The sequence below is a fragment of the Perna viridis genome, chromosome 15 (genome assembly GCF_037379345.1).
Source record: "Perna viridis isolate PV_CMFRI_1.1 ecotype Kerala chromosome 15, ASM3737934v1, whole genome shotgun sequence".
Classification (NCBI taxonomy): Eukaryota; Metazoa; Mollusca; class Bivalvia; order Mytilida; family Mytilidae; genus Perna; species Perna viridis.
The window spans coordinates 10,975,547-11,002,528 of record NC_142459.1 but is presented as its reverse complement, the minus strand read 5'-3'; the positions used below and the strand labels follow the sequence as shown (position 1 = coordinate 11,002,528).

Here is a 26,982-nt window from a genome sequence, read left to right as displayed (position 1 = left end):
GTTATCATAAGTAGGACGTCAAAGGTTATGTTCAAGATATGGCAAATGTCTGCTTTTCCCTATCCGTGCTACATATTGTATTATACGATGCCATGGACTATCGCATAGTGTGTATGTTATTTTACAAATTTATTTTTGCACTAGAAATATGTCAATTAGTAGAATTTGTGAGTATATTTTGATTGTAAAAGTTCAGGTCCAGTGATGATGGTAATACCTACTGTGATCAATAAAGACTTTTTCGTTTTTACCGTTTTTTTTAAATAGATTTCCACAATGCATTATCATTTACATCATTAATGAGTATTAGTATACGAGTTATATTTGTGATAATTTGATATGTTGCAACTTCTTTGCACATCTTTGATTCTGTTGTTACATATCGAATATTACGTAGTATTTTTCATATTGTATGCTTTATCAGCCAGAGATCATGTTATCAGCCCATAGATTCGTCAGGCGCAACCTAGGGTGACCAACCTGATTTAATTTCATTAGAAATGGTTACCACATACATCACACACTTAACCATGTCAAGACTACTAGAATACTGACGTAAAAAATAATGGCACGCCTTAGTTAACAAATTAGGAGCAAAACAATATACTTTGTTCACGTGTTATCGATTGACCAATGACATTAACATCTGTAGATCACTATACCAAATTGCACTAACAGTTGGCTACGTGTAAAATTTAATCAAACACAGTTAATGTTAATACTTTCTTCACAAGTATGTACCTGTAAATCTATTCAAAAATGCGTGAATAATGTATAGTAAATATGCTATAACGACAGGAAAAGATATTCCATTGACTTTATTATTGGGCCATTCAGGATTATCGCGATTACTTATACATGTAATGGTATACTATGTTCTTATATTTTAGAAGCCTGAAATAATTAATAAATTCCATGGTATCTTCAATGAAAGTCTTTGAAATTGGTGATGTCACACGCAATTAAAAATTTTCTCAAACAAATAATTTTTCAGGTTTTGTGGAGCTGGGGCCTGCTACACCAAATGATACCTTAGACTTCACTTAGACTCTCAAACTCATAATAGATTTACCATATTTTTTTTTGTTTTCATTTACTTATTTACTTAGTTATACTGTTTTACAGTTTCAGTAGGATTGGTTTTGACGACTTTATTGCCCAGTGTTTCAGCCGGTAAGGTTTTCAATTTTACACAATTAAAGCTTGAGAAAAAGCACAAAAATATAATTTACAAAGATTACACGATTAATAATTCCAGTTAAGCATATATTATTTTTGTGCTTTATGATTGTTCAATTTTTACAGCCTCAGCGACGACAATTTTTAGAACTATGTAAATAGAGTTTGTAAGTCTCGTTCTGGTTTCTATTTTCCTTCCAGAATTTCTGATGTTGAAAGTATTGAAATCCGGAGACCGATCTACATTTTATTGTTTACTGCCGGGAAATCGAAACGCTGCAATCACAATGCAAAATCGTCTATTTTATGCTTTTCTTAACATTTTTTATTATGTAGAAATAGATATTTGTCATTTTTTATCAGCATGTATACACACAAAAAAAATTAATATGGCTTTTAATATTGAACCCATTGATATGTTAATGACGAATCTTCATGCATTTGAATCGTAGACGAGGACCCATTCTCATAAAATCATGGAGTTACGTGACTAGACTTACATACCCTATTGCATTTGCAAATTATAAGCTAACATGTAATATGTAGCTTCGATAAAGACTAAATGCAAAAAAAGGTTTATTGTTCTAAAATATTTTGAGATTTGAATTATGTAAATTAAACGCTGTTTTTTTCAGGATATATGGATGTAAAATCAAAAGCTCGACATAAAGTTCTTCTTGTTTTGTGAATAAATGGTCTGAATTTACACAAAGATAAATTCTGAAAAGCCAGTGTTTAATCTTATATCTTATATTAGAGTCCGAAAATGACACACACACACACACACACACACATATATATATATGACAAAATAATGTCATAATTGTAATTTCATGATCTCTATTGAAGTTATATGTCTTGGAAAATGTTTCATTTTTCGAATATTAAAAGAATATTTTCTCATTTAACAAAAAAAAATGATTAAATCTTATATCATTCATTACTTTCAGAATATAATATTGAAAACTAGTCGAATTCATAGATGAGGGGTTTTGTTAATATGTTGAAAAACATGGCTGCTGTTACCCCCAAAAAACATTAAAATCAGACAAAAGATTTTCCCATGAGTCAAATTGTCGGAAAACTCTTTGTTAGAGTTATTGCTCTTGAAAGGCAAACATTTAACCATATGATCGATTCAGGCTCATGGGAGCCCCTTATTTCAAGTAGCTATTGGTTGTGTTTCTGACTTTCTTAGTCAATATATATTCACTTCGTTTAACATTTTAATATTTTTTCCCGTTTACCCTTCCCTTTTTATGCAGGAGTCATATGCTACAGCTGTGACCGACTCCCGCATCAAAGAGATTGTGATACAGTTGTTACATGTGGAGATCACGAGGTTTGTATAACAAGTGCTAAACCTTGAACAGAAAGCTACTTTGAATGAGTAATCAAATGAACCAAGATCCTAGTGGAAATCAAAATAGTGTAATCAAGGGGGAAAGACCAGACATGGAAAACAGACAAACACAACAAAGAACATAAAGTAAGTAAAATAATACATATAAAGTAACAAAAGTAAATGAGCAACTCGGACTCCGCTAAAAACTTGGAGCATGGACCAGGTGCACCGGTAGGGCATGCGTCCTCTGCTTTTCTAGAAACACCCTGTAAGTTGCCTATAATAAAGTCAAATCCAGGGTAGACAAAAGAGGAAGTGAAAACTATGACACGTTGTACCAATCAGTTCTCGTGGTGCAGATGAATTCACCATACCGATTCACGAGTTCAAAGTGACGACAATAAAACTTCTGTATTGATGATTTCAACCTTAAAGCAACAAAACCCTTTGATATATCGTAAAACAATTAATAAAAGCATCAGAATATAAGGACAATTGAAATACATTTAATCCGAATACTATTTTATCTTCTTGATTTGATAGTTTTGATGCTCTTAATATAGTTGCTGTTTTGACGGAAACACGAGAAAGATAGATTCGCAAACATAAAAGTCGCATTTACGACTTTCTTGACATGATTGCTATCATAAATGTACACAATCATATCTAGTTTTTTTTTCAGTGAACAATGTTAAATATACACGGTATGCCTGAAAAATGTTGACACCTGTAAAGATAAGAGAATATTTGCAGGAATGCTATGGAGAAAGAATAGTAACGGATGACGCAATCACTTACTACAAATCCGGTTGTAGACCCAAATCGGTGAGCAATTTAACAAATTGAATGATCTGACACAAGTATACATACTGCCCATTTTGGCGTGTAGCTTTTACATCGTTTAAAATTAGTTATTTGGTCGGTGTTTTTCGTCCTTGGACCTTTTTTCAGGTGTAAAAGGCTTCGTTTCAATCCGAAACTTTCCATTTTCCTTCTGCGTAATGCTGTAAAATCTTAACATTAATTTCTTAGTTCTGTACCCTATAAATTGCAGCTTGAAATGTGCTCGACATTTTCTTGTATTAATCTTAATGAATTGTTTTACGAAAAAAAAACAAAACAAACTAACAAATCGAGCTACTAAGAAGCAAAATACAATACAGACATAAAGATAATATTTTTTCATGGCCGAAGAAGAATCCCAAATTTATTTTCCAGTATATATAAGAGTAATCAAGGGAACCCAGATTCTAGCGGATATCAAAATAATGTTATCCCTGGACAAGAGCCAGATTTGGAAAATAAACAAAGAACATACAACAATCAAAATAACACCCATAAAGCAAATGACAGAAACGACGGAAACGAAGGAAACGACGGATTCCAACCTTTTTTAATGAGGTGCAGCCTGCTGGATATTCATTCAAGACGCTGCAGCCAGCCCTCCCAGAATTTGTCAAGAATCTTGAAAAGTCAGGAAAAAGTTTATGATTTCAAGACGCTGCAGCCAGCCCTCCCAGAATTTGTCAAGAATCTTGAAAAGTCAGGAAAAAGTTTATGATTTCAAGACGCTGCAGCCAGCCCTCCCAGAATTTGTCAAGAACAGGAAAAAGTTCATGATTTTACGCGATGTTATCCGTTTGCAAGTGACATTTGTTTTGAATAATATACGAGAATTTCAAAAAGGCCTGTTTGCAGCGTTTGTAAGAGAGGAAACGAATGACTACTGCTGTGTGGAGCTTTGTGGCACATACCTTTTTTGGATAACTCCCCTAAAATCCTTTTGATCTCGTGGATATGGGTTATGATATGTTGTGCATATTATCATTGTTGTTTTCTAATAATAGTTGTAAATCAATGGAAAGGTTGAACATTTTTTTGGAGTTGTTTCATATGTTTGTAAAGTACTTTCCCTATTATGCTGTTGTTTCAATGCCGGACATTTTCATCTTTACACCATTTATTTCTTAGATAAAAATATTAATTCTAAATTTAAATTTAAAAACAAAATATAGTTTTTTGATATCTGATTATGTTCGATGCTTGCATAGGCCAGTACGTGTATAAATATATACAACACTATAGATCTACAGGATATCATTTGTGTCTCCAACAAATTCACATTCATCATTTCTTAGGCAATCATTATTTGATGTTTTTAGATTTGTGTTGATCGGCTCTCTGAGGGTGGATTAATATTAGGTAAACGAAGCGTTACATCATGTTCTAAGTGCTGCAACTCCGACTACTGTAACCGAGAGATATGTGATACTCACGTACAACGTAAGTGGGATATTATTTGTAATAATATTTGTTTTTAAAACATAATTCTATGAACAATTCAAATGAATGGTTTTTTTTCCAAAAGAAAGGGATGTTTGTTTGTTTGTTTGTTGGGGTTTAACGTCCGAGGAGCAATATTTCAGCTATATTCAGACGATGAACATGAACTTGATGATAAAATGAACATGAAATGATGATGAAATGAAAGAGGGATGGGACACAAGGACAATGGGGTCGACACATTTTGATTGTCACTGGAAATAGGGAAAGATGGGTAGGGTCGGGCAATTTAGCCTCCTGTGGCGGAGCCCTATGGTTCTTACTCCGGGAGAATACCACAGTAGGGTTCTTTAACGTGCGAGGAACGTGGCATATTTCCCAACACGGTGCACCACTATGGTTTGCGGTCAGGTTTTCCGTATTATAGCCTGACAATCCCAGCATGTAACACGCCAGGGGTACCCCATTCCACCACCTGGGGCACACATCCCAATAGCTCTGTGGGCAGAGCGCCCTAGCCCCCGGCTAGGGTTCTGAGCACTATTTAGTCGCCTTTTACGACAAGCTTAGCGCTGCTGCAGGCCTATTCTCTTAAAACCCGGACCTGCACGGGGACCAAAAGAAATGGAAAAATAAATTTTATTAAAAATGTTATAGAAAACTCACATAGAAATGAAACTATCGAATCATTCTTTCAAATAAGTTATTGTTTGCAATTTAATAACTTTGAGTTTTTAAATTAATAGGCATTGGTGCTCGGTGTATGTCCTGTAAATATGCATTGTCCCCAGACTTTTGTTTCACCTCTGTACAATGTGGAACAGGTCAGGTATGTTCTTGTATACTCAAATTATGTAGCCCCGTACACTATTTTGACATAACGAGGTTTATAGCCCAATATTAAGCCCCCTACCTATACTTTGCAACACCATTAGGCTGGTGACACGGAAAAGATTTCAAAGTCAAAATACATGTACATCCAGAAACAGTTTGGATTGTCTTGAAACGATCTTTTGTCCGAGACAAAAATAATATTTGTAGTAACAACTGTGATTGCAGTATTCCGCTTCCCTTGCGCGTGCTCATTAGCGCTATTTTTGTGAGGAACATAATGTATCAGATCCTTTCAGTGACATATAAAATGATGATTTAAAATACAACCTTCAAAACAGTTTGTTATGGCTTGGAGTAACAGATTTGAACAAGTGGTTTCAACAATTGAAATTATGCATATGACAATTCTGAGTAGTAAACACCTAATACTTAAGCCTGGGATAACATTTTGTGTAATAAATTGTGTCACTTTAATGCAGACTGCCGAAATACGCAAACATTTGAACTCCGCAATGATTATCCGCTTTATGGTATTTAAAGGTCTTTAAGAAACGAGACAAAGACAAATTCCATTATAATTTAGTTTGTTTTTAGTATAAACTACATGTATTGTACTCTACAATGACAAACTTACTTTTCGACAACAGCATTACAATGAATAAATTAAGCGTTAGGTTTTGATTTTTTGTAAACAATATGTTAAACTATCCATTGAAAAAGGGGCCTTTGTATTTTTTTTCTCGCGTCTATAATACATATTTCTGTCTCAATTCATATGAGAAAAAGTAAAGCAAGTCGACAAAATGATAATGATAATAATAACGATAATAAATATAATGATAATAAAATGAACATTATATATGTCTTACACTTTAAGCTGAATAAAATTGTCCTAACAAATCAATGACTGTAGTCTGAACCTGCTTAGGGTTTTTTTTTTTTTTTTTTTTTTTTTTTTTTTTTATAGATTTAACCAAAACAATAATACCGAGCATTGCATGTGAGACTAGTGAAATATGTTCAATAAACCGGAATAAGTATTAGATAAATTCTCAGAAATAAGTAACACAAGTAAATTCAAACTGATAGTAACCTTTGAATTGGAGTAAAATTTAAATATGCAGTTCAAAAAACAAAGAAAATTATTAACATTATATTGATACGATACGCTTAAGTATTCTTTTTTTTCAAAAAGACCTATCTTACTACGTCCCTTTCATTCAATGATTTAAACAAATATATGAATAAAATGTCCGTTGGTTGTTGTGCATAACTCATTTTTATAATTATAATAAAATAATAATCAAAAGGAAACAAGAAGTATAAATCAAACAAATAACACTATTTAATTGCAGGTGTGTTACTCTCAGACTATTGTACATAACCAGGAAAGGCGTTACAGATTAGGATGTATATCTAAACAAGTAATTTAATTTAAGTACAAATCCATATAAAATCAAGACATGCCTATTGTAGAGGAGATACGTGTAGTGGACAAAATCATTGAAGAAAGAATGTTTTACTCGGTCTATATAATTATGACTGGATCAGCATCTATCTGTTAAACTGTTAAACTGTTATTACAAAATTACCAAAAAAAAAAAACCAAACAAAAAACAAAAAACAAAACAAAAAAAAAAAAAATAAAATAAAAAAAAAAATCGTATACAATGTATACTAACTGTTTAAGAATAAAGTAAATTTTGTGTGCGTATCGAACGCATTAATATATTTCTATACTTGGGTATAAAGGTTTATGACAGACAAACTAGTTTTGTGACTTTGTATACCTTGTCATTTGACCTATTTTCATGATGCATTTGCATTACTTTATTCGTCAAATGAATTTTTCAGACCCTTCTATAAGTTTACGTTATCTTCCCTGTATCAATTTGATCCGATGGAGCAGTGTAGCGAATAGAGTGGTCACATTCTGAGACGTTATATATATATAGATATTGGCTTTTGAATATTGCAAATAAGCAGTTAACCCTGACCTAATGAAACCTTTTATTCACCATGCAACTCCTTTGAAAGTATTATTGGTTTATAGTTTTAAGAAGGACAACTCTTGTTGAATAAAATACAAAACACACTTTAAGGCTCAAGAATCACCTCTGAAATAAATCGTCAACACATTTCTTTATGATAATGTACAAATTTATATTTTGATGTTATAGCGCTGTGGCGTACAAACCAGTACACTTGTGACACCACAAATAAAAAAGCGACAGTCATTACAAAACGTTTACTGTGGGGAATGTTGTGATGGTGAAAACTGTAACAAAGCCCTTTGTTCTAGTAGGTATTTGTCTTATTTCATGGGCTGATAGCGTACGGCAGGATATTACTGATCTGGTTTTAATGGCAATATTTCAGTAGAAATATATAATTTTTGTACGATTGTTCAATTTCAAGTATTTATATGAAATATAGAAGCATGGAAATTATTCGTGATACATTAAGGTTTGCTGATAAATCAATATCAGTCCGCTTTTATGTTCCGACAACACATTGTCTGATAAATCTAACATTTGACTTACCCCACCTTGCACCTGGTCCTTCTCCCCAGTCTTAAGTCCTGGTTGTTAACTTTTGTTTCTCTGTACGTGCTATTTTGATTATTTCATGTACTTTGTTGTGTCTTTTTTCCTTGTCTAGTTTTTTTTTTTCATTGGATTATGATTGTTTTGATTTTTACTCGTATCAATGTTTCCTTGATCACACGTTGAAATAGACATGTTTTAGTTTCGTAAACGGATGTTCGTTACATGTACTTATTTTTTTAAAATTATTATGTGACAATTCATATTAAATACTTAAACTTAGTGTGATTTCTTATTAGGTGGCACAATAGCTTATCAGCCGCTTCTTCAGCCGTTGCCATTGTCATTGTGTAGAGATAATTCTTCGACGGAATGTGCTCATAACAGTCATCGTTGCTCTGAGGACTTTTACAAGTACTATCTGTGTCCATACACATGTGGATTTTGTAAGACATCTTTTTATTACCTTAATTTTAATGTGGTTTAAACTTAAATGATCGATATGGCAATCTCTTTAGACATCGAAATCAAAATAATTCGGAGATTATTTCATTTCAAAGTGTACTTAATGCATCTTAAAATGCGGTTTTCCTCTTTATTGCTAATAATGTAAGGCACAAAATGATATCCTGTTATCATGTGTTATGCATTGGCTGTCTTTGGTAGGTCGAACTAGGGTAAGGGACACAAATCTTACAAATCATTGGAACGTTTGTATTAACCATTTTACATCAAACTCATGTAAGCATTAAAGACTGGTTTCAAAGAAACGCCTGAAATGCTTTGGTGAAATTGATTATGATACAAACATATCACTGATTTCAAGGAGTTGTGTCCTTTAGGTCTACTCTATGTCTACCTCCCCCAACAAATCGTAAGATAAACAACATGATACATTTGCTTAACTATTATTTATTCGTTTCCCTTGAACGTATAAAAACATATCAATCAAGTTTTATAATGAAAGGTATAGTCCGTTCACAGTTTTTTTCTACATCTCGTATAGTTAATTTTACTTTCATAAATTGTAGGTAACGGTCATCTCGTTGGTAAGGATACATAATACTGTACAATATATAAAACGTGTTTCACAAAATTTATTTAAGGGACAGGTCGGAATTATTTACACTGATTTGGAAGTAAATATTGCATACGATATCAAACGATTGTCTTTTAAAGTAAGTTATTGGATCATGCATTCGCAAGGTAACACAACAATTACGACAAATTATATTGGATAACATGGTGGTAACATATGAAAGGTATTAACTAAATAAACAACCTGATAAAATCTAGGCGGTAGTCAAAAAGAATAGCGAGAATGAAATTCCGTATATTAAATGTCAATATCAGAGTAAAGCCCGGAATGTTGGAAACCACTGCTGTAGTCCTGAATTGGTACAGGCATCTCAAAATGAAAGGTGGGTTTAACCAGGTTATATAGCGCCATTAACCGCCGATCACAAATCGGCAACATACAAGTACCACTAGTCAAAATCAGTTAAATTATAATAAGGTAAATGTACAAAACTTTGAAAAATGTTGCTGTGGATAACGACCGCATTTTGATATTAATCGACGTAGCGGAACGTATACATATAAGAGGACCGATTATTATTCTGTCATAACATCGTGAAAAAACAAGCTTATAGCAAATTGTATTTTAGAACTTTTGCAGTAACTTTAGTTCTTCATTTGTTTAACTTTTTCCACTTTAAATCTTCCAAAATACGTTTCTTTTTTGTGTGCAGAATTTGGTTGATTTATCAATAGGTCGGATTACGTTTCAGTCAATTTTCTTATGTGCCTGCAGACAGCTACAACTGTTACGGTTCCTGATTAAATGACTGTATGAGTTTTGTTTGAGATTTAATTAATCAATTCCAAAAGCATATCAGAAAAGTAACAAGTAAAAGTATTTCATATGGAATATACTAAATCATATACACTAAAATGAGCTTTATTATTTTATTCGCACTGAATCATCTTATTGTAAAACTCCGTAATGTCACTTTTCTAAATAAAGTACATAACTTTCCAATGATTCTTTTTTATTTTTGTATTTAATGTATTTTACGTTAAAAGTTGAAACAAAACTAATAATTTTATATTGAAAGATTCAAAACAAAAACAGTCCATAGCATACCTAGCGGGATTAACTGTGCCAGTAACAACGATGGGGTCCAATGTTGTATGAAAAAAAAAGAAAGCCTCCCGCCATGAACTATAATGAAATACTTACTTCAAATGCTTCGGTTGAAACAAAACAAAATACAGATATGTATGTTTTATATCTTCTTTTCAGTTGATAGTATTTAGTGGCATTTGTGATTGTTGTCCATCTTAAAGCTGCGATTAGGCGAAATTTAAGAAAAGAAAAAAATGTGATTCCTTTATATGAATACTAGTCAAAAGGCTGAATGGAATGCGAAAGAACGAATTGAAATTATGAAAACTCTAGGTCGATGTTTACTGTTCGTATTATTGAACCTTCTTTGTTTGCTTATTAAGCAAAAAATGATTATTTCCAATACGTCATGAGCATATATCAAATATTGTTTAAACGATGTGCATTCGTGTATTTGATCCTCTATGTCACTCAGTAATAATATACACAAATATTAGGAAGTCTTTACGCCCATCTAGTATAACGTGAATAAATTACCGTCCTAAAATCGGTCCATACTAATCAATGTTTGGTGCATAGGGGTGCAATTATAATTTGTTTCCATCAGCACAAAGAATGTTGTGATTGTGTTGTGTAATCATTACACGATCATGCGTTTGAAAATACTAGTTTAGTTTAGATATAGAACTCCATAACGTGCATCCTTGGTAATTATGAAAGTACTAAAATAACAGTCCATTTGTGTCATGCTTGAATGCGTTATACGGCGAAAAATAGTCATATATTGATAGGTAGAGAAACGTATAGCAATGTCAAAATGAGGTGGTTCTCTTGTAAAATTTATTTCAATCGAAAACTGTTGAAACTACAGGAGCTTTTTTTGTTCGGGTTTCAAGTGTATTGAAAAAAAAAATTAAAAAGAAATGATGTGTTTTAGAAAGCTTTCCGCATTATTCAGGATCAGATTGAGACAGGACTTTTACAAAAATTAATACATTACGATAGTTATGCATTTACTGCACGAACAAACTAGTTGGTTGTTCAAATATATGTCTTTATTTTGAAAACGAAAATAACTTCTGATTATGCAGCGACACTGAATGAATCAGATATATTTTAGTGAAGAAATGATATGAATTTGCGTTAGACATGCCATTGCATTCAGTTAATGATGATATGCTACATCTATAATAAGAAAATATTTTAATTATAAATTAATATGTTATCGTATGACTGTTATTACAATTGATTTTTTGATCGATTCTCTAGATATTGACCATTGCCATAACGCTCCTTGTAAAAACAACGGTACCTGTCAAAGTGGTACACATACATATTCTTGCACATGTGTAAAAGGATATTCTGGTTCACATTGCGAAATAGGTAAGAGAAATAGCTTTCAGTTTGACCTAAAGCTTATGTATAACGTCTCGCTGTTGAGCCCAATTCTATGCTATTTTTGATTTTTTACATGTCTACTCATGTCTCAAATTTTCAAAAATTCGAAATTGAAGCACAATCAATGTAAAATTCTTTCAAGTTATCCCCAAACACATTTTCATACTTTATTTTTTTCTTATAATCTTAGACCAGTGTTCCCCATTGAAACTATGTTTTTGTGCTTGAATATTGCTTTCGTATTAAGATTACAATTAATGATGTTATGCTATTTAGATGTAGATGAATGTAAAAGCTCTCCTTGTCAAAATGGCGCTACATGTCACGATGGTATTAATTCCTATACCTGTACATGCCCTGATGGGTTTGTAGGAACAGACTGTGCAATCGGTATGTAGTAAAATTTCATTACACATCATTCTGAAAACATATATCGTAAATGTAAGATTAAAAGGGGTTGAAACACGAAACTGGCGCTATAAAACTGCAGATTTTGTACGTATACATAATTGTTAAAATTTCATGCCATTCTGTAACAATTGTTTTTCTCACATTAATCTAGTCCTGTGACAAAATCAAAACAGGGAAATTTAAAACTACCTGCAACACTACCTCATTGTTTTCAAATATATAACAGATAATTTAATTTTACTTAGACGTAGACGAGTGTAATAGCTCTCCTTGTCAGAATGGTGCAACTTGTCATGATGGAAATAATTCCTATACATGCACATGTCCTAATGGTTTTATAGGTCAAGACTGTGGAACTGGTAAGTGTTGCTATAAGAAGCTTATAGCAAATTGTATTTTAGAACTTTTGCAGTAACTTTATTTCTTCATTTCTTTAACTTTTTCCACTTTAAAACTTCCAAAATACGTTTCTTTTTTTGTGTGCAGAATTTGGTTGATTTATCAATAGGTCGGATTACGTTTCAGTCAATTTTCTAATGTCCCTGCAGACAGCTACAAATGTTACTGTTCCTGATTAAAGGACTGTATGAGTTTTGTTTGACATTTAATTAATCAATTCCAGAAGCATATCAGAAAAGTAACAAGTAAAAGTATTTCATATGGAATATACTAAATCATATACACTAAAATAAGCATTATTATTTTATTCGCACTATATCATCTTATTGTAAAACTCCGTAATGTCACTTTTCTAAATATAGTAAATAACTTTCCAATGATTCTTTATGCATTTATTCTTTTTTATCTTTGTATTTAATGTATTTTATGTTAAAAGTTGAAACAAAACTACTAACTTTATACTGAAAGATTTAAAACAAAAACTGTCAAAGTGGTACATATACATATTCTTGCACATGTGTAAAAGGATATTCTGGTTCACATTGCGAAATAGGTAAGAGAAATAGCTTTCAGTTTGACCTAAAGCTTATGTATAACGTCTCGCTGTTGAGCCCAATTCTATGCTATTTTTGATTTTTTACATGTCTACTCATGTCTCAAATTTTCAAAAATTCGAAATTGAAGCACAATCAATGTAAAATTCTTTCAAGTTATCCCCAAACACATTTTCATACTTTATTTTTTCTTATAATCTTAGACCAGTGTTCCCCATTGAAACTATGTTTTTGTGCTTGAATATTGCTTTCGTATTAAGATTACAATTAATGATGTTATGCTATTTAGATGTAGATGAATGTAAAAGCTCTCCTTGTCAAAATGGCGCTACATGTCACGATGGTATTAATTCCTATACCTGTACATGCCCTGATGGGTTTGTAGGAACAGACTGTGCAATCGGTATGTAGTAAAATTTCATTACACATCATTCTGAAAACATATATCGTAAATGTAAGATTAAAAGGGGTTGAAACACGAAACTGGCGCTATAAAACTGCAGATTTTGTACGTATACATAATTGTTAAAATTTCATGCCATTTTGTAACAATTGTTTTTTCTCACATTAATCGAATCCTGTGGCAAAATCAAAAAAGAGAAATTACCTGCAACATTAGCTTATTGTTTTCAAATATATAACAGATAATTTAATTTTACTTAGACGTAGACGAGTGTAATAGCTCTCCTTGTCAGAATGGTGCAACTTGTCATGATGGAAATAATTCCTATACCTGCACATGTCCTAATGGATTTGTAGGTCAAGACTGTGGAACTGGTAAGTGTTGCTATAATACTTCACACAGTCACTTTGAAAGCAATTATTGTAAAATAAAGATACTTCTCTTTTTGACAATTTGTTATATTAACTTCATAAGGACATTTTTAGTCATACATGTATAATAAAAAAGGCAAATAAAAGCTGAATGGAAGGTTGAAAAAGACAGACATTAGTTGAACAGGTAATGATATTTTAAACATTTTCCACCCATTCCCAACTCTAAATATCATTAAGGAGTAATCCAGGGAACCAAAGTTATTAAGTTACGCCTTGTTTTCTATGATAATTACGTATACAGGTATTTTATCTTTAAGAAAACAAACTTTGTTTCATTTAGGAAACATTTCATAGCTATAAATTACTTTCTCATAGTATTAAATCCGCTTGTGGTCAATATAATACAGCAGGCGTAATTAAAAATAATAAAATAGTGGGCATACAGCATGTTCACCTTAAAAAAAACTTTAATCAAAGAAACCCACTGTTCAAGCGATTTTATAGAGAAGGGGACTATATACACATGTACTGAACATGGGAAAAAATCTACAGAGGCTTAAAAACAAATAATTCACCGAAACAAAGAGAAAGGAATCACACAATAGTAACAAAATAAAAAAAAAACCTAACCAAACAGCAGTGGAATCAAATGGTATATTTTTTATCCTTATTTCTATATCAACTAGACAAGCTCGCCTAATGAAGACCCAGATTATGAAAAACTTCCAACGATTTATTCCGAATGTTATTGACGAAATAGACAACTGTTGCAAACATAGTGGTATATCTTTCTGAGATTTGTATGAAACACATCAAATATTCATTTAGATTTCTGCGGTGGCTCTCCTTGTATGAACGTGGGACCTTGTCATGCAGGACGTTTTTGTATACATGTAAATGTAGAAACGGTTTTGGTGGGGATAACCGTTGGACAAATACGATATTCAAATGTATCATATAATTTTGATTATTGATTAAATGATAATTTTTCTATAGGCAGTGTTTGTGAATGTTAAGACCCATTATTGTTTATCCTATCTCGCATACTCGATAATACATACCTAAATCTATATCAAATACCCTGTATCGTATAGCGTGAAATGCTGTTGATGTTCTAATTTTTGTTATATTTTCGAGATTCGGGAAATCGCGAACAAAATGTCACCACATATAAGTCTAGATATTTCACGCAGTTCATTTATATGTAAATATCAATCAACTTAATCTGAAGACGCAAAAAAATACTCTGCCAACATTTCCATTATCCAATATCACACTACTACTTGAAATTCATTTGAAGTATAGTGACAACCCTATAATCCTATATCACCGCAAGGGCAAAGGCAATCAAATGATTCAGATTTTGACATGACATGTTTTTATATCACTTATTTTAAAAATGAACAGTTCAACATAGTTGAGTCTTTATAGTGAAGATATGTATAGTACCACAACTTTTAGTCTTGACATGCGATTTTTAGCTATTTTTCTTTTCTAAATAGCAGCTGATCATCATGTTGTTGATTGAGTTACTGTAATTTTCTGATCTCCTTTTTTCCTGAGAACTAACTTCCTCACGGAGTTTCAGCACTTTTTTCTCTGTTTTCTCAGCTGTTGTTTTCTTTTTTCAAAGTGTCCCTTTGGTACTGGAGATGCTGTGTTGCAAGTAGAAGATTATATTATACAAAATCATGCTAGCACACATTCATATTAAATTTTAGTATCTTCTGTTCCTTTATTTTCCCATGTTATATTATAAGGTTCATATTTGTTCTTTGAATAAAAAAAAACTTTCATCAGCAATATGTACTTTTTGGCAACTGCTTCCAAATGTGGCTGCAATAGTTGCGTTTAAAATGAGCATGTAATTTGTATGGTGGAACTGTTTATGCCAAATTGCATCTTTCAACTTTGTTTGGCCTCTCCACACTTTATACACAAATATTTAGAAATGGCAGTGGATTATTTCTGTAAAGACAATATATTAAAGAGAATAGAGATAAAACATTATACAAAATTTAATTGGTAAAGATGAATGTTATTTAATTGTCATAAAATATGAAATGACGTTTTTTGACAATGGGAACTACCTGCAAGTTTCTTTACTTTTCAACCCATAGATGAACATTTCCAGACCCTGAAATGCTTTAATTTGTCATAATGTACTTTTATGGTACGATGAAAAATATACGTGTAATGTCCGAGTGGTATGCTCTCTACTTGTATATAAAAATAATCCTTTAGAAAACTGATTTAATTAACAGATAATAATTTATCACGATTGCATAATGTTATTTAATGCCTAATTCCGTGAATGATAAATATTTCAAGGCTCGTGTCTTTGGTACGTACAAACTCGGAATCATTACAAGCACAGACCGATGATATGAATCACTGTAGCTCCATATCCTATAACCTAGTACAGGTCATTATGACACTCCATACTTTAAGGCCTAACTTTCAAAATCTGTTCCTAACGTCAATTCTCAAAAATTTCATTGTCTGTTAAAATGCGGGAAACCTTATAACGTCGTTTGGAATCAAAATTCACAACACTACCCTTCAAGTCTATTTCGCGGTGATATATACGGTATGCGATACAAGTTTGGATGTTTGATATAGAGTATGCTTTATAGGTTAAACGATCGATATAAGGTTTGAACAATAATTTATACATGAATTTACAAAAGAGGTATATTTTTAATCTAAATGTATGATATAAACTAACATCAGTCATTTGTTTTTTTGTTTTTTGTTTTTTTTCGCATCCTTGTAAGTTTTTTTTTTTTTTGTTCAACACATGCATTGAACGTGTATGTTTCAGTCATCGGAGATTCTTGCACAGACCCGCGACATTTTATCTGGAGAAACAACTGTTATTACATATCAAATACACCACATGTTTGGACATCTCATAAAACAACTCATTATGTAAGTAAACAAACAAAAACATATGAATAGAATAGTGTTATAAAATAGGACTTTTTTCATCAATTTTCTATAGCAGGCACCGCATACAAGACTAACGATATACGTCCAGCCAACCGAAATATGTGTCAGATAGGTCCACAAAAACGGGTCAAGGAAGTGAATTTAAAGTGAAAGTAGCCTTTTACTTTAAATTAAAATGTGTTGCTCATGATACAATGAATACCTATCATAGCTTGACCGTTTTACCTGGGTTCCCTTTTTTAGTTCACCTGGCCAAAAGCCAAAACTTTACCAATTAGAACCAAACTTGTTTTGAATGCTCCTTGGGGTTATCTGCATATTTCTGATTTGGGGATTTTTGATCACTTGAAACACGTGGCCGCTGTTAATGAAAATGGAACGCAGGGGTGAGAAAGATGTTGTTCGCATATTTCTCCAACACGTTAAGTTTCGCTAAATTCTCACATTAGTAAATTTTCATGTTAATGTGTAAAGCCATGTTGGAGTTTTTGCTCTTTTTTTTTGCTTTTTCTAAATTATATCTTTCAAAATTCTTTTCATCTGACACTACTAATCAATTAGAACCAAATTTGGTCCTTCGAAAAATATGGTCGCTGTGACTGAAAATAGAACATAGGGTCAGACAAGTTTTTTGCATTATTAACAAATACTGTAAGGTTTTGCCAAATTATGACGACGTAAAATTGTTGAGTATGTTATTTTGTTTTCAAAAATCTTCTCCTCCAACACTACGAGACCTAATAAAAATAATCTTAGTATGAACATTATGTAGGGTATTCTGCATCGAACTTTGCCCCGGCAGGTCCGGGTGTTAAAAAAATAGGCCTGCAGCAGCGCTAAGCTTGTCGTAAAAGACGACTAAATAGTGCTCAGAACCCTTGCCGGGGGCTAGGGCGCTGTGCCCACAGAGCAACTGGGATATGTGTACCCCAGGTGGTGGAATGGGGTACCCCTGGCGTGTTACATGCTGGGGTTGTCAGGCTATAATTCGGAAAACCTGACCGCAAACCATAGTGGTGCATCGTGTTGGGAAAGATGTCACGTTTCTCACACGTTAAAGAATCCTACTGTGGTATTCTTCCGGAGTAGGAACCATAGGGCTCCGCCACAGGAGGTTAAATTGCCCGATCCAGCCCACCTCTCCCTATTTCCAGTGGCAATCAAAATTTGTCGACCCCATTGTCCTTGTGTCCCATCCCTTTTCCATTTCATCATCATTTCATTTTTATTTATCATCAATTTCATGTTCATTGTCTGAATATAGCTGAAATATTGCTGATCGGACGTTAAACCTCAACAAACAAACAAACAAACAGACAAACTTCATCGAACTGATGTGGGGGATTTTTTATCCGTCGATAAAATGACAGCTATCACATAAAGTAGAACATAGGAGTCAGACAGAAGTTTTTGGCATATATCTTCAAACCGATAGGATTTAGCGAAGTTTTGACCTAGGTAAAAGTGTTCAGAACAATACAATCTGCCTGTGATCTTTCGGTTGTCAAATTCTCTTGTAAATATGTGCAGCCATATTGGAGTTTTTGCCCTTTTTCTGCTTTTTTGCATTTTTAATTGTTATTTCCTTAAAAAATCTCCTCTTTGACACTTTTAGATATGATTGTTTCGTAGGTTTGAGCGGTAGCAATTTTTATCAAAGAAAAAAAATATGGATGTTTTTACAAAAATAGAATGCTGCTTATCGAATTAAGTGAGCAATTCATGCTCATTAGAACCGATAGTTCGATCACTTAACAAATGTATTTATACATTTCAAAATTAAAAAAAAAAAACGTAGAAACGTAATACTGAGACGGTCACCGTAAATTATACATTTATAGACAACAAAATACAACTCGCGATTATAAATTAAAAGTGAACATAACACTAAAACACGCACACAAATACACACAAGCAGCCCCGTGCAGGTCCGGGTGTTAAAAGAATAGACCTGCAGCAGCGCTAAGCTTGTCGGGTAAGGCGACTAAATAGTGCTTAGAAACGTAGCCGGGGGCTAGGTGCTCTACCCACAGAGCAGCTGGGATGTGTGCCCCAGGTGGTGGAATAGGGTAAAACGGAAAACCTGACCGCAAACCATAGTGGTGCACCGTGTTGGGAAAGATGTCACGTTAAAGAACTCTGCTTTGGTATTCGATAGGAGTAGGAACCTTTTAGCTCTGCAACAGGAGGCTAAATTTCCCGACCATACCCATCCCTCCCTTTTTCTAGTGGCAATCAAAATTTGCCGACCCCATTATCCTTGTGTCCCATTCCATTTTTCATTTCATCATCATTTCATGTTCATTGCCTGAATATAGTTGAAATATTGCTGCTTGGGCCTTAAACCCCAACAAACAGGCAAACAAAATACACACTTGCAATATGAACTCTTGGAAATATCGGGAGTGATATCAGCTGTTCCGCAGCATCCGGCATATTGCAAGTGAGTAAATTCGGTATGCGTTAAAATCGGTAGGTTATCAATTGTTAAGACGTGAAATCTAACTGTAAACATATTTCGTAATATGTGAGACGACGACTATAGCGGTCAATGTCGATATCAGTAAAGGCTAAACATACATCTGTCTACAAGATCCTCTGTGAATGTAAACAAAAACAGGGAGAAGCTCACGATTGGAAAGTAAACCAAATCATTACGTTTGACATAAATTTATCATATCAAGCATCTCATTTCCTCAAATAATTAACAAAATACATGGAACAATCACACACCCAGTAATGCGCGAAACATACACACTCAGCAATGCGTGAAACACACACACACAGCAATGCGTGAAAGTCATTGAAGATGTGTGGACTACATTGCTGTTGTTGATAAATAATGTAATAATTCGTATTTCTGAGTAATAAATAAATTAGGAAAATGTTTTAAACGGAAGATTTAGTGCAAATTCTGTAAGAACGGAATAAGAAATTAAGGTAAAAGAGTGGAAAGCCAAACGCGACTGAAAACTTTAAGTTAATGACCAGACTTAATTCTTTAAAAAGAAACCAGGTGCACCGGTAGAGTAAGAAGTTTATGCTAGTAATTCTTATCAAGCTGCTCATGCTGTCGGAACATTTGTTCAAGACACATTCTTTTAACATAGTTTTATTCGATAAAAAAAGATACATCATTACCTTATATTTCAAGCGCAATTTATTTTCTAACTATATCAAATAAGCTGGCTGTATACATATCTCTAAAAAATGTCAACGAACATTATTTCGAACTATTTCAGTATATTTTTAGACTTTAAATCAAATAATTGTGTCTTCACTGCGAATCAAAAATTTATTTATCAGGATCCTTGCATTGAAAAGAACATGAAGCTTGCTGATATAGATAGTGACGACGAACATGATGCAGTCTGGTACAATGTTAGAGTTGTCAATAACGGTACGATCATTCAACGTTAGTTTATATAAAACGTTCGTCGTTTTTTTTAATAACTTCTTTTGAATCTTAATGCAAGCAAAATAACAAAGCCAAAATCGACATTACTCATAAACAAGACCATTGATGAGGCGAATGACGTTTAAATCGGTGAAAAAGGAGGACAGCTCTTGTTTAATATTTTTATTGTTAAAAAGAACTAAAAAGTTTTTTTTAAACAGCTAAACATACCACTGGTAATTTGCAGAACAAAGATCGTTTTGGTTAGGAGGGAAGTATAATATGGAATCAAAGTTTTGGTATTGGAAAGACGGGTCCGTTATATCAGGAAACAATCATCACTGGGATGGAACTTCGGGAGGTCAACACGACCATACTTACTGTATGGTTATGTCAGGAACGAGGTGGCAATACCGCGCTTGTAATGTTCCTCATATACACTTATGCAAATCAGTGTTAAGCCCAAATGCTCTAAAGCCAACTGAACAGTCTAATATTCACAGTACGTTAAGTATAAAAATGCAACGTATAGTTTTAAGTAATTATTCATATAAAATAATAAAATTTAGTGGAAAAGGATGGTAGTTCTGTTCCTATTATTATGCGTCTTTTGTTTACATTTTAACACTTCTTTTTAGAACTTGAAGATTTTTTATTTTGACAGTTTCCGGTATGAAACATTGTTCACTAAGAATGCACTTTATGTAGGGGAGATTGATATTGTAGATTTGAGTAGGGTAGAGTGAAAGCCTTAGATAGACAAACATTATCTATTAAGGATTTTTTTTAATGTTTTAGATTGACTGCTGTTTCTAGATGCTGTCTTCTTCAGACTTATACTGTTCTGGTTTTCAAAAAATCTTCTCCTTTTTCTTTTTTTATGATCAAGGGATAGCAGCTATTTTATCCTACATTCAACCAATTTAAGCAATCAGATTTAATTATAAATTAGAGAATATAATGTGCCATCATTCCTTTCAAACACATGTGTCTATTATTTTTTTTTGCATGGAAATGCACTAACCACATATATGCAAAAATGTGTATTATGATGTATGGTTGTATCGACAACCATACTAAACTTTCGAAATTCATTTTTAAGACAATGATGAGGATATATTTCCCCATATATGATCCTACTTACATGTACATGTATAAAGTGTTTACCTAAATAATAAACATTTCTGTTTCATATGTATGTAATAAATACGGAAAAAATTATAATCATTATTTTGGAAACATATTTTGCACTTTAAACAAGTTTTTATTATTGTTCTTGCGTTTTCCTTTCTAGAATTGTTTTGTCCTCGTAGTTCCAGTTTGTTCAATTAATATTGTTACTTTGCCCTTGAGACCAGTAGTCATCTATATCAGATAGATATTTTCGATTAACTGCATGCTCAATAAATATTTCCGGGGGAAGTTCTTTTGTTTATAGCGTGCGCTTGCTCATCGACTCTCCGGCAGTTAACAAGAATAGGTCTATTGAGACCATTTGTAACAAAAATATATGTTTCTTATTAAACTGACAAAAAGTATAACTATATTTTTGTGTAATCTTTCTTTATGTTGGTAATATATCAGTGTTTAAGTTTTATTTTGATTTTTTTATAAAACAGATGGACAACATTGTGAAGGAAGCCGTTACTTTAAATACAACGGTCACTGCTATTTTCTCACGTTGATGACATATGGACACATTGTAAGCATAATCATTTTTGTTCTCCAAAAACCGTTATTGGCAAGAATTACCTCCTTTCAAGTCCAATTATGTCGAAGAATTTTAAGGTATAGTCGATTCTCAATGACTTGCATTCATTGGAACAATTTGAATATGCTAGTATAATTGGGAATGCCAGTAACCTAAGATTTGTAGATTTTCAAATTGTATCTGTTTCAGGTTTGAGTTCAACTATATCGTTAGAAATGATTCACTTAATGAGACGATTAATTTTAAGTATTTTCAACCTTTACTGTCCTTTGGTATTTAGGTGGCAGGGATTAGATTAAAAACATATTTAACTTGAGATGGTTGGTCGATTTCCATAAGAATGTTTTTGTATGTATGATCATGCTGACTGCGAAACATTCTCCAAATTAATACGTGCTTTGATTATTGACCTAATAATATATTTGTTTTCTTTTCTGAAAGGGTACATGTGGAAGCAACGGCCGACATATGGTACTAGCTGCAATAGGCAGCGATGCTGAGCAGATAGCTGTGTCGCATTTCGTCAGAAATATATTGAATGGTAAACGAAAAGACCGTATAATTCTAGTGACAAAATGCCCCCAAAAAGATACTTTTGTATTTATAACTACGTTCGAATCATTTTATATGATAATAGTTGGGTTAAAGATTCAACGGTTTCCATCGGCGTAGTACATAAAACTTTTTAATTCCACCTACCTACATTTATTTGCGTTGAAAATGATCAAAGAAAAATGTATTTTGGTTGATAGTCAGGAATTGCCTTTGTTTTAAATTCTAATTTACGAATATATAAGCGGATATTTCCATGCTGAATATGTGGCATTCTCTAATTTGAATATCACCGCAAATTTCTAATATTTTATAATAATTTCGTCTTTCATATATTTTGGAATTTTAAGAGATTTCACCCTAAACATATGCCAGGTTAGTTGACTTTTGTGCTATATTACAGACGCATCAGTTGGCATATGATAGAATTTTCACTTTCTAAATATTCTTAAATATATATTGTAAACGATTTCACAAACATTTTTTACGATTCCACATTCTCAGCTGACATTCCGACTCAAAAGTATAATACATAAATGTTGGTACCGAAAATAAAAGAAATAGATAAACAAAACGACAAAAAATTACCAAATCCCCACTAAATACCAACAACAACAACAGCATTGCCCTCCGCGTTTTGCTTATCTTTTATTTCACTTTTACCTCTCTTCTATGAGGCTGACGTTATAGCTGTTCTGATTCAGAAGTAGGAACATCGTATATCCTGGTCTGTTTTTATCTCAGTAGCCACAAAATAAATAACATATTCTCTTTAAACAATCCAAGTTTAGGGAATTTTGTATATCATATCTATCCACAAGAAAGTTGAGATAAAGGACACTACAGACAAAACGAAGCCAGCCTCATATTTTGATTTACACCTAGAGACTTGTGATTATACCCTACGACAAACGCATGGACTTCTCATGACCTATTGTCAAATTTACTTTCACCCCTCAGCAACCGCGTAGAGGGTTTTCAAATTACATCGTATATCCTGGTCTGTTTTTTTTCTCACTAGTCACAAAATTGATAACATATTCTCTTTAAACAATCCAAGTTTAGGGGATTTCGTATATCACATCTATCCAAACGCATGGACTTCTCATGACCTATTGTAAAATTTACTTTCACCCCTCAGCAACCGCGTAAAGGGTTTTCATATCACAACTCAAACATTAAACTAGATCTTGTCGACATTATGCTGACTTTTTGTACTTCAAGACTTATTCCTATTAGGCTTCTGGAACAGGTTTATGTTGCTACGGTGTATCCACCTGCACTGATTTTTCATTCCTTTTTCGTCTACCCCGGATGTATTATTTTATGAACAGTTTGACTGATGCTTCTAGAAAAACAGGACGCCTATCCTACCTGATTACCTGGTCTTACTTCCATTTTTTCTAGCAGAGTCAGTGTTGCTCATTTACTATGAACGTGTTTTTTTTGTTTTCAACTTTTTCGTTGTGTGTGTCTATTCTCCTTGTCTAATCTTTGTCCTTGGGCATATTCTTTTGATTCCCGATTGAGTCTTGGTTCCCTTGATTGCTTGTTACATACTACAACATAAAATTCTTTTTTATTTTATTTACCTATCAAATAGGTTTGGAAAAGAAATTTAAATTTTAATGCGACACATTTGAATATCGTTTCCTCAGATTATAAGTGTTAGGGTATCGTCTCACAATAGGGTTTGTAAGTCGCGTTCTAGTTTCAGTTTCCCTTCCGAAATTTTAGCTGTAGAACATATTGAAATCCAAAGACCGATTTGTATTTTATTGTTTACTTCTGGGAAATTGAAACGCTGCATCACAATGCAAAATCTCCTATTTTATGCTTTTCTCATCATTTTTGTCTCGTAGAACTAGATATTTGTCATTTCTTATAAATAATTTTACACAAAATGATATTTCGCTTTTAATATTGAACCTAATGATATGTTAATGACGAATCTCCTTACATTCTCATGAAACCTCGGAGTCACGTGACGATACTTGCATACCCAATAAGTCACATCAATAATATTACGACTGTTTGTCAGCCGTTATTGAGAGAATATTTTTCTGAGATATATTTATCATTTGCACCAAAAATGTTATATAAAATTTGTTCCAGTTTACTAGATTTGACACCACCAAATCCTCACAAAACACCTTTTATCAACGTAGTTAATTTTATGAAATAATACATTTGGCTTTACATCATTATTTTTCTTAAAGTCAATTTTAGAAAAAAATACAACCTCTATATCTAATCAGTCCCTGTAACAATCAGGCAGTAGGTGAAACATGGTATGAAAAGATCCATTAATTTGATAGTGTAATTTGACTATTTGCACCATCAGAATCAAGGGAAACAGATAATATTTTTACATCATGCTGGACAAATGAGTTACAATTTCATTGAACTGTACCGAAAATTGGCATTTCAAGGGAAGATAACTCTGTCAAGTATATTTTTTTCTAAGATTCTATGGAAACATTTCCGAGCAAATTTAGTAATGAAGAGATCAAATAATTGCCTTTTCAAAAGGAGAAAGTATTCTTGAGTAATATTGTAGTGTCATATCGTTGGTGTTTCGGCATGCATGTTTCTGATTTTCCCATTGTGCCCGATTCTTACAAACACTTATACTTAATTGTTCGTATAGTTTTTGGTTTGTTTATTCTGAAAAATGGATGTTTTGTGAAGTCGACAGTAGGGTATAAGCGAATTGTAGATATAATAAAAATCAATAACAAATCATATAGAGTTATTTGGTTGTACCAATTGTAAATGACTTCAATTTTGTTAACATAAATATACCATTAAACGTCTCACATCTACATATTCATCTAGAACCTAACGAGGTTTGGTTGGGTGGATTATTGCAACATGGACATCACAATAAGATTTTTTGGAGATGGCGGGATGGGCAGCTTATAAACATGAACGATCGTAAATGGAAGGACAGTCCATATCATTCGCAGGGTTGCATGGTTCTGGTTGGTGATCAGTGGGGAGTGCGAAGTTGTAATACTCATTATCATCAACTTTGTGAAAGAACTACAATATCAGTTTAATAAAGAGATTTTGCAACTTTCAAGTTTCTTTTTGTCATTTTCATATTCAAAGCTATGGTAAATTAAATTGAAAGGTTGTAAAGACACGTTACTCTATAAACTTATTTCTTAATATGAACTTATTCAATTTGATTTTTGTAACGCTTTCGGATTTGGTAAAATCAACAATGGCTTATTACTATTGGTTATGTTAATGAAACGACAGAAACAGAGATTGTAACAATTTTGCTACAGATTCCTTTTCCTTATTGGCGTAAAGATGACACATTCTTCTTTCACATGTATTTTAATATAAAATAAAACTGGACTTTGTTTTAGAATAGTTAAATACTCATACGGCTGATGGCGTTCAAACAAAAAAGTAAACTTCAATACACTTCAATTAAAAGATTGCATATTCAAATATATTAAAGAAGAAATGATCGCTAGATAAATAAATCTGTTTATTTGGGGTCCCGAATATCAATTACTAGATTTTATCAATTACATAGCTTAAATTTGCGATGAATTGCAAAGAAAAGAAGACGTAAACGAAAAACAAATCTACTTGAAATGAGACCTTAAAACATTCCGTAAATTTTCTTTCATAACACTATTCACATTTATTATAATCATATATCGATCACGTATGATACCATTATGGTTAAGCTATATTGAGAAAGGTTTACTGAAAAGTCAATCATAATCAATAGCTGACTTATTCTCTACTCATGGCAGACTTAAGAACAATGACAATTGTCACACTATTTGGATATATAAGCAAAAGATATCCTGGAAAGATATTAGGAAGATATTCCTTTACTAATAGCTATGCTATGCCTCAACCAAGTCGTTAAAGTTAATGTTATATATATATATATATATATATATATATATATATATATATATATATATGGGACTACTAAAACTATGTCTGTTAACATATTCTCTTTTGGTCTCTCTACCAAGGACGATGACTGTGATTTACCGTTTATGTACTGGATTCCTAAACTCCACAAGAATTGATACAAATAACGTTACTTGGCTGGATCTGCAAAATGTACCACCAAACCTCTTTCAAAACTTTTAACTTCTATACTCACAGCTGTCAAAGAGGGTTTGTAGTCCTACCACAGCACTTGTTACTCCCGTAGTGGTATTAATTCAATGTGGTTCCTGAAAAATTCGAAAATACAATCAGTTCAGGACTATTTTCAGAATATAATAGCATTAAAACCGATGATGTTTTAACACTGTATACTTCTATTCCACATACTCAGTTCAAATCCCGACTTAAAAACATCATACATCGTTGTTTTTCAAAAATAAGATGGTACACCTAGATACCAATATATAGTTCTTGGTAGAGATTCCTCAGACTTTGTAAGAAATAATTCCAAACATCTTCTAAATATACAGAAGATGGTTACAAAATGCTGGAATTTTTAATCGACAACATATTTGTCCAGTGTGGT

General features: G+C 32.7%; 1 protein-coding gene across 2 annotated transcripts; it reads left to right on the top strand.

Moving 5' to 3' along the window:
- Positions 1-25,551, top strand: LOC148596912 (uncharacterized). Of its 2 annotated transcripts, none has more exons than XM_088563903.1 (21): positions 1-111; positions 1,126-1,173; positions 2,445-2,521; positions 3,278-3,349; positions 4,687-4,807; positions 5,554-5,636; positions 6,997-7,065; positions 7,822-7,942; positions 8,487-8,633; positions 9,219-9,236; positions 11,585-11,698; positions 11,990-12,103; positions 12,370-12,483; positions 13,367-13,480; positions 13,741-13,854; positions 16,679-16,785; positions 20,113-20,206; positions 20,451-20,705; positions 21,823-21,905; positions 22,356-22,455; positions 25,305-25,551. In XM_088563903.1, the coding sequence occupies exons 1-21, from the start codon at positions 39-41 to the stop codon at positions 25,526-25,528; spliced, it is 2,262 nt and encodes a 753-aa protein (XP_088420029.1). In that variant the 5' UTR covers positions 1-38; the 3' UTR covers positions 25,529-25,551. The 2 variants fall into 2 exon arrangements, with proteins under 2 accessions (XP_088420029.1, XP_088420030.1); XM_088563904.1 differs by having other exon boundaries at positions 3,207-3,349.
- The last annotated feature ends 1,431 nt before the right edge of the window (positions 25,552-26,982 follow it).

What these genes read in the sequence shown, in the direction of transcription:
- LOC148596912 (XM_088563903.1), top strand. Translation starts at nt 39, where the DNA reads ATGGCAAATGTCTGCTTTTCCCTATCCGTGCTACATATTGTATTATAC. An exon ending in TACAATGTGGAACAGGTCAG is followed by an intron (nt 5,637 to 6,996) that starts GTATGTTCTTGT and finishes ATTTAATTGCAG; the next exon opens with GTGTGTTACTCTCAGACTAT. An exon ending in TGGTTCACATTGCGAAATAG is followed by an intron (nt 11,699 to 11,989) that starts GTAAGAGAAATA and finishes TATGCTATTTAG; the next exon opens with ATGTAGATGAATGTAAAAGC.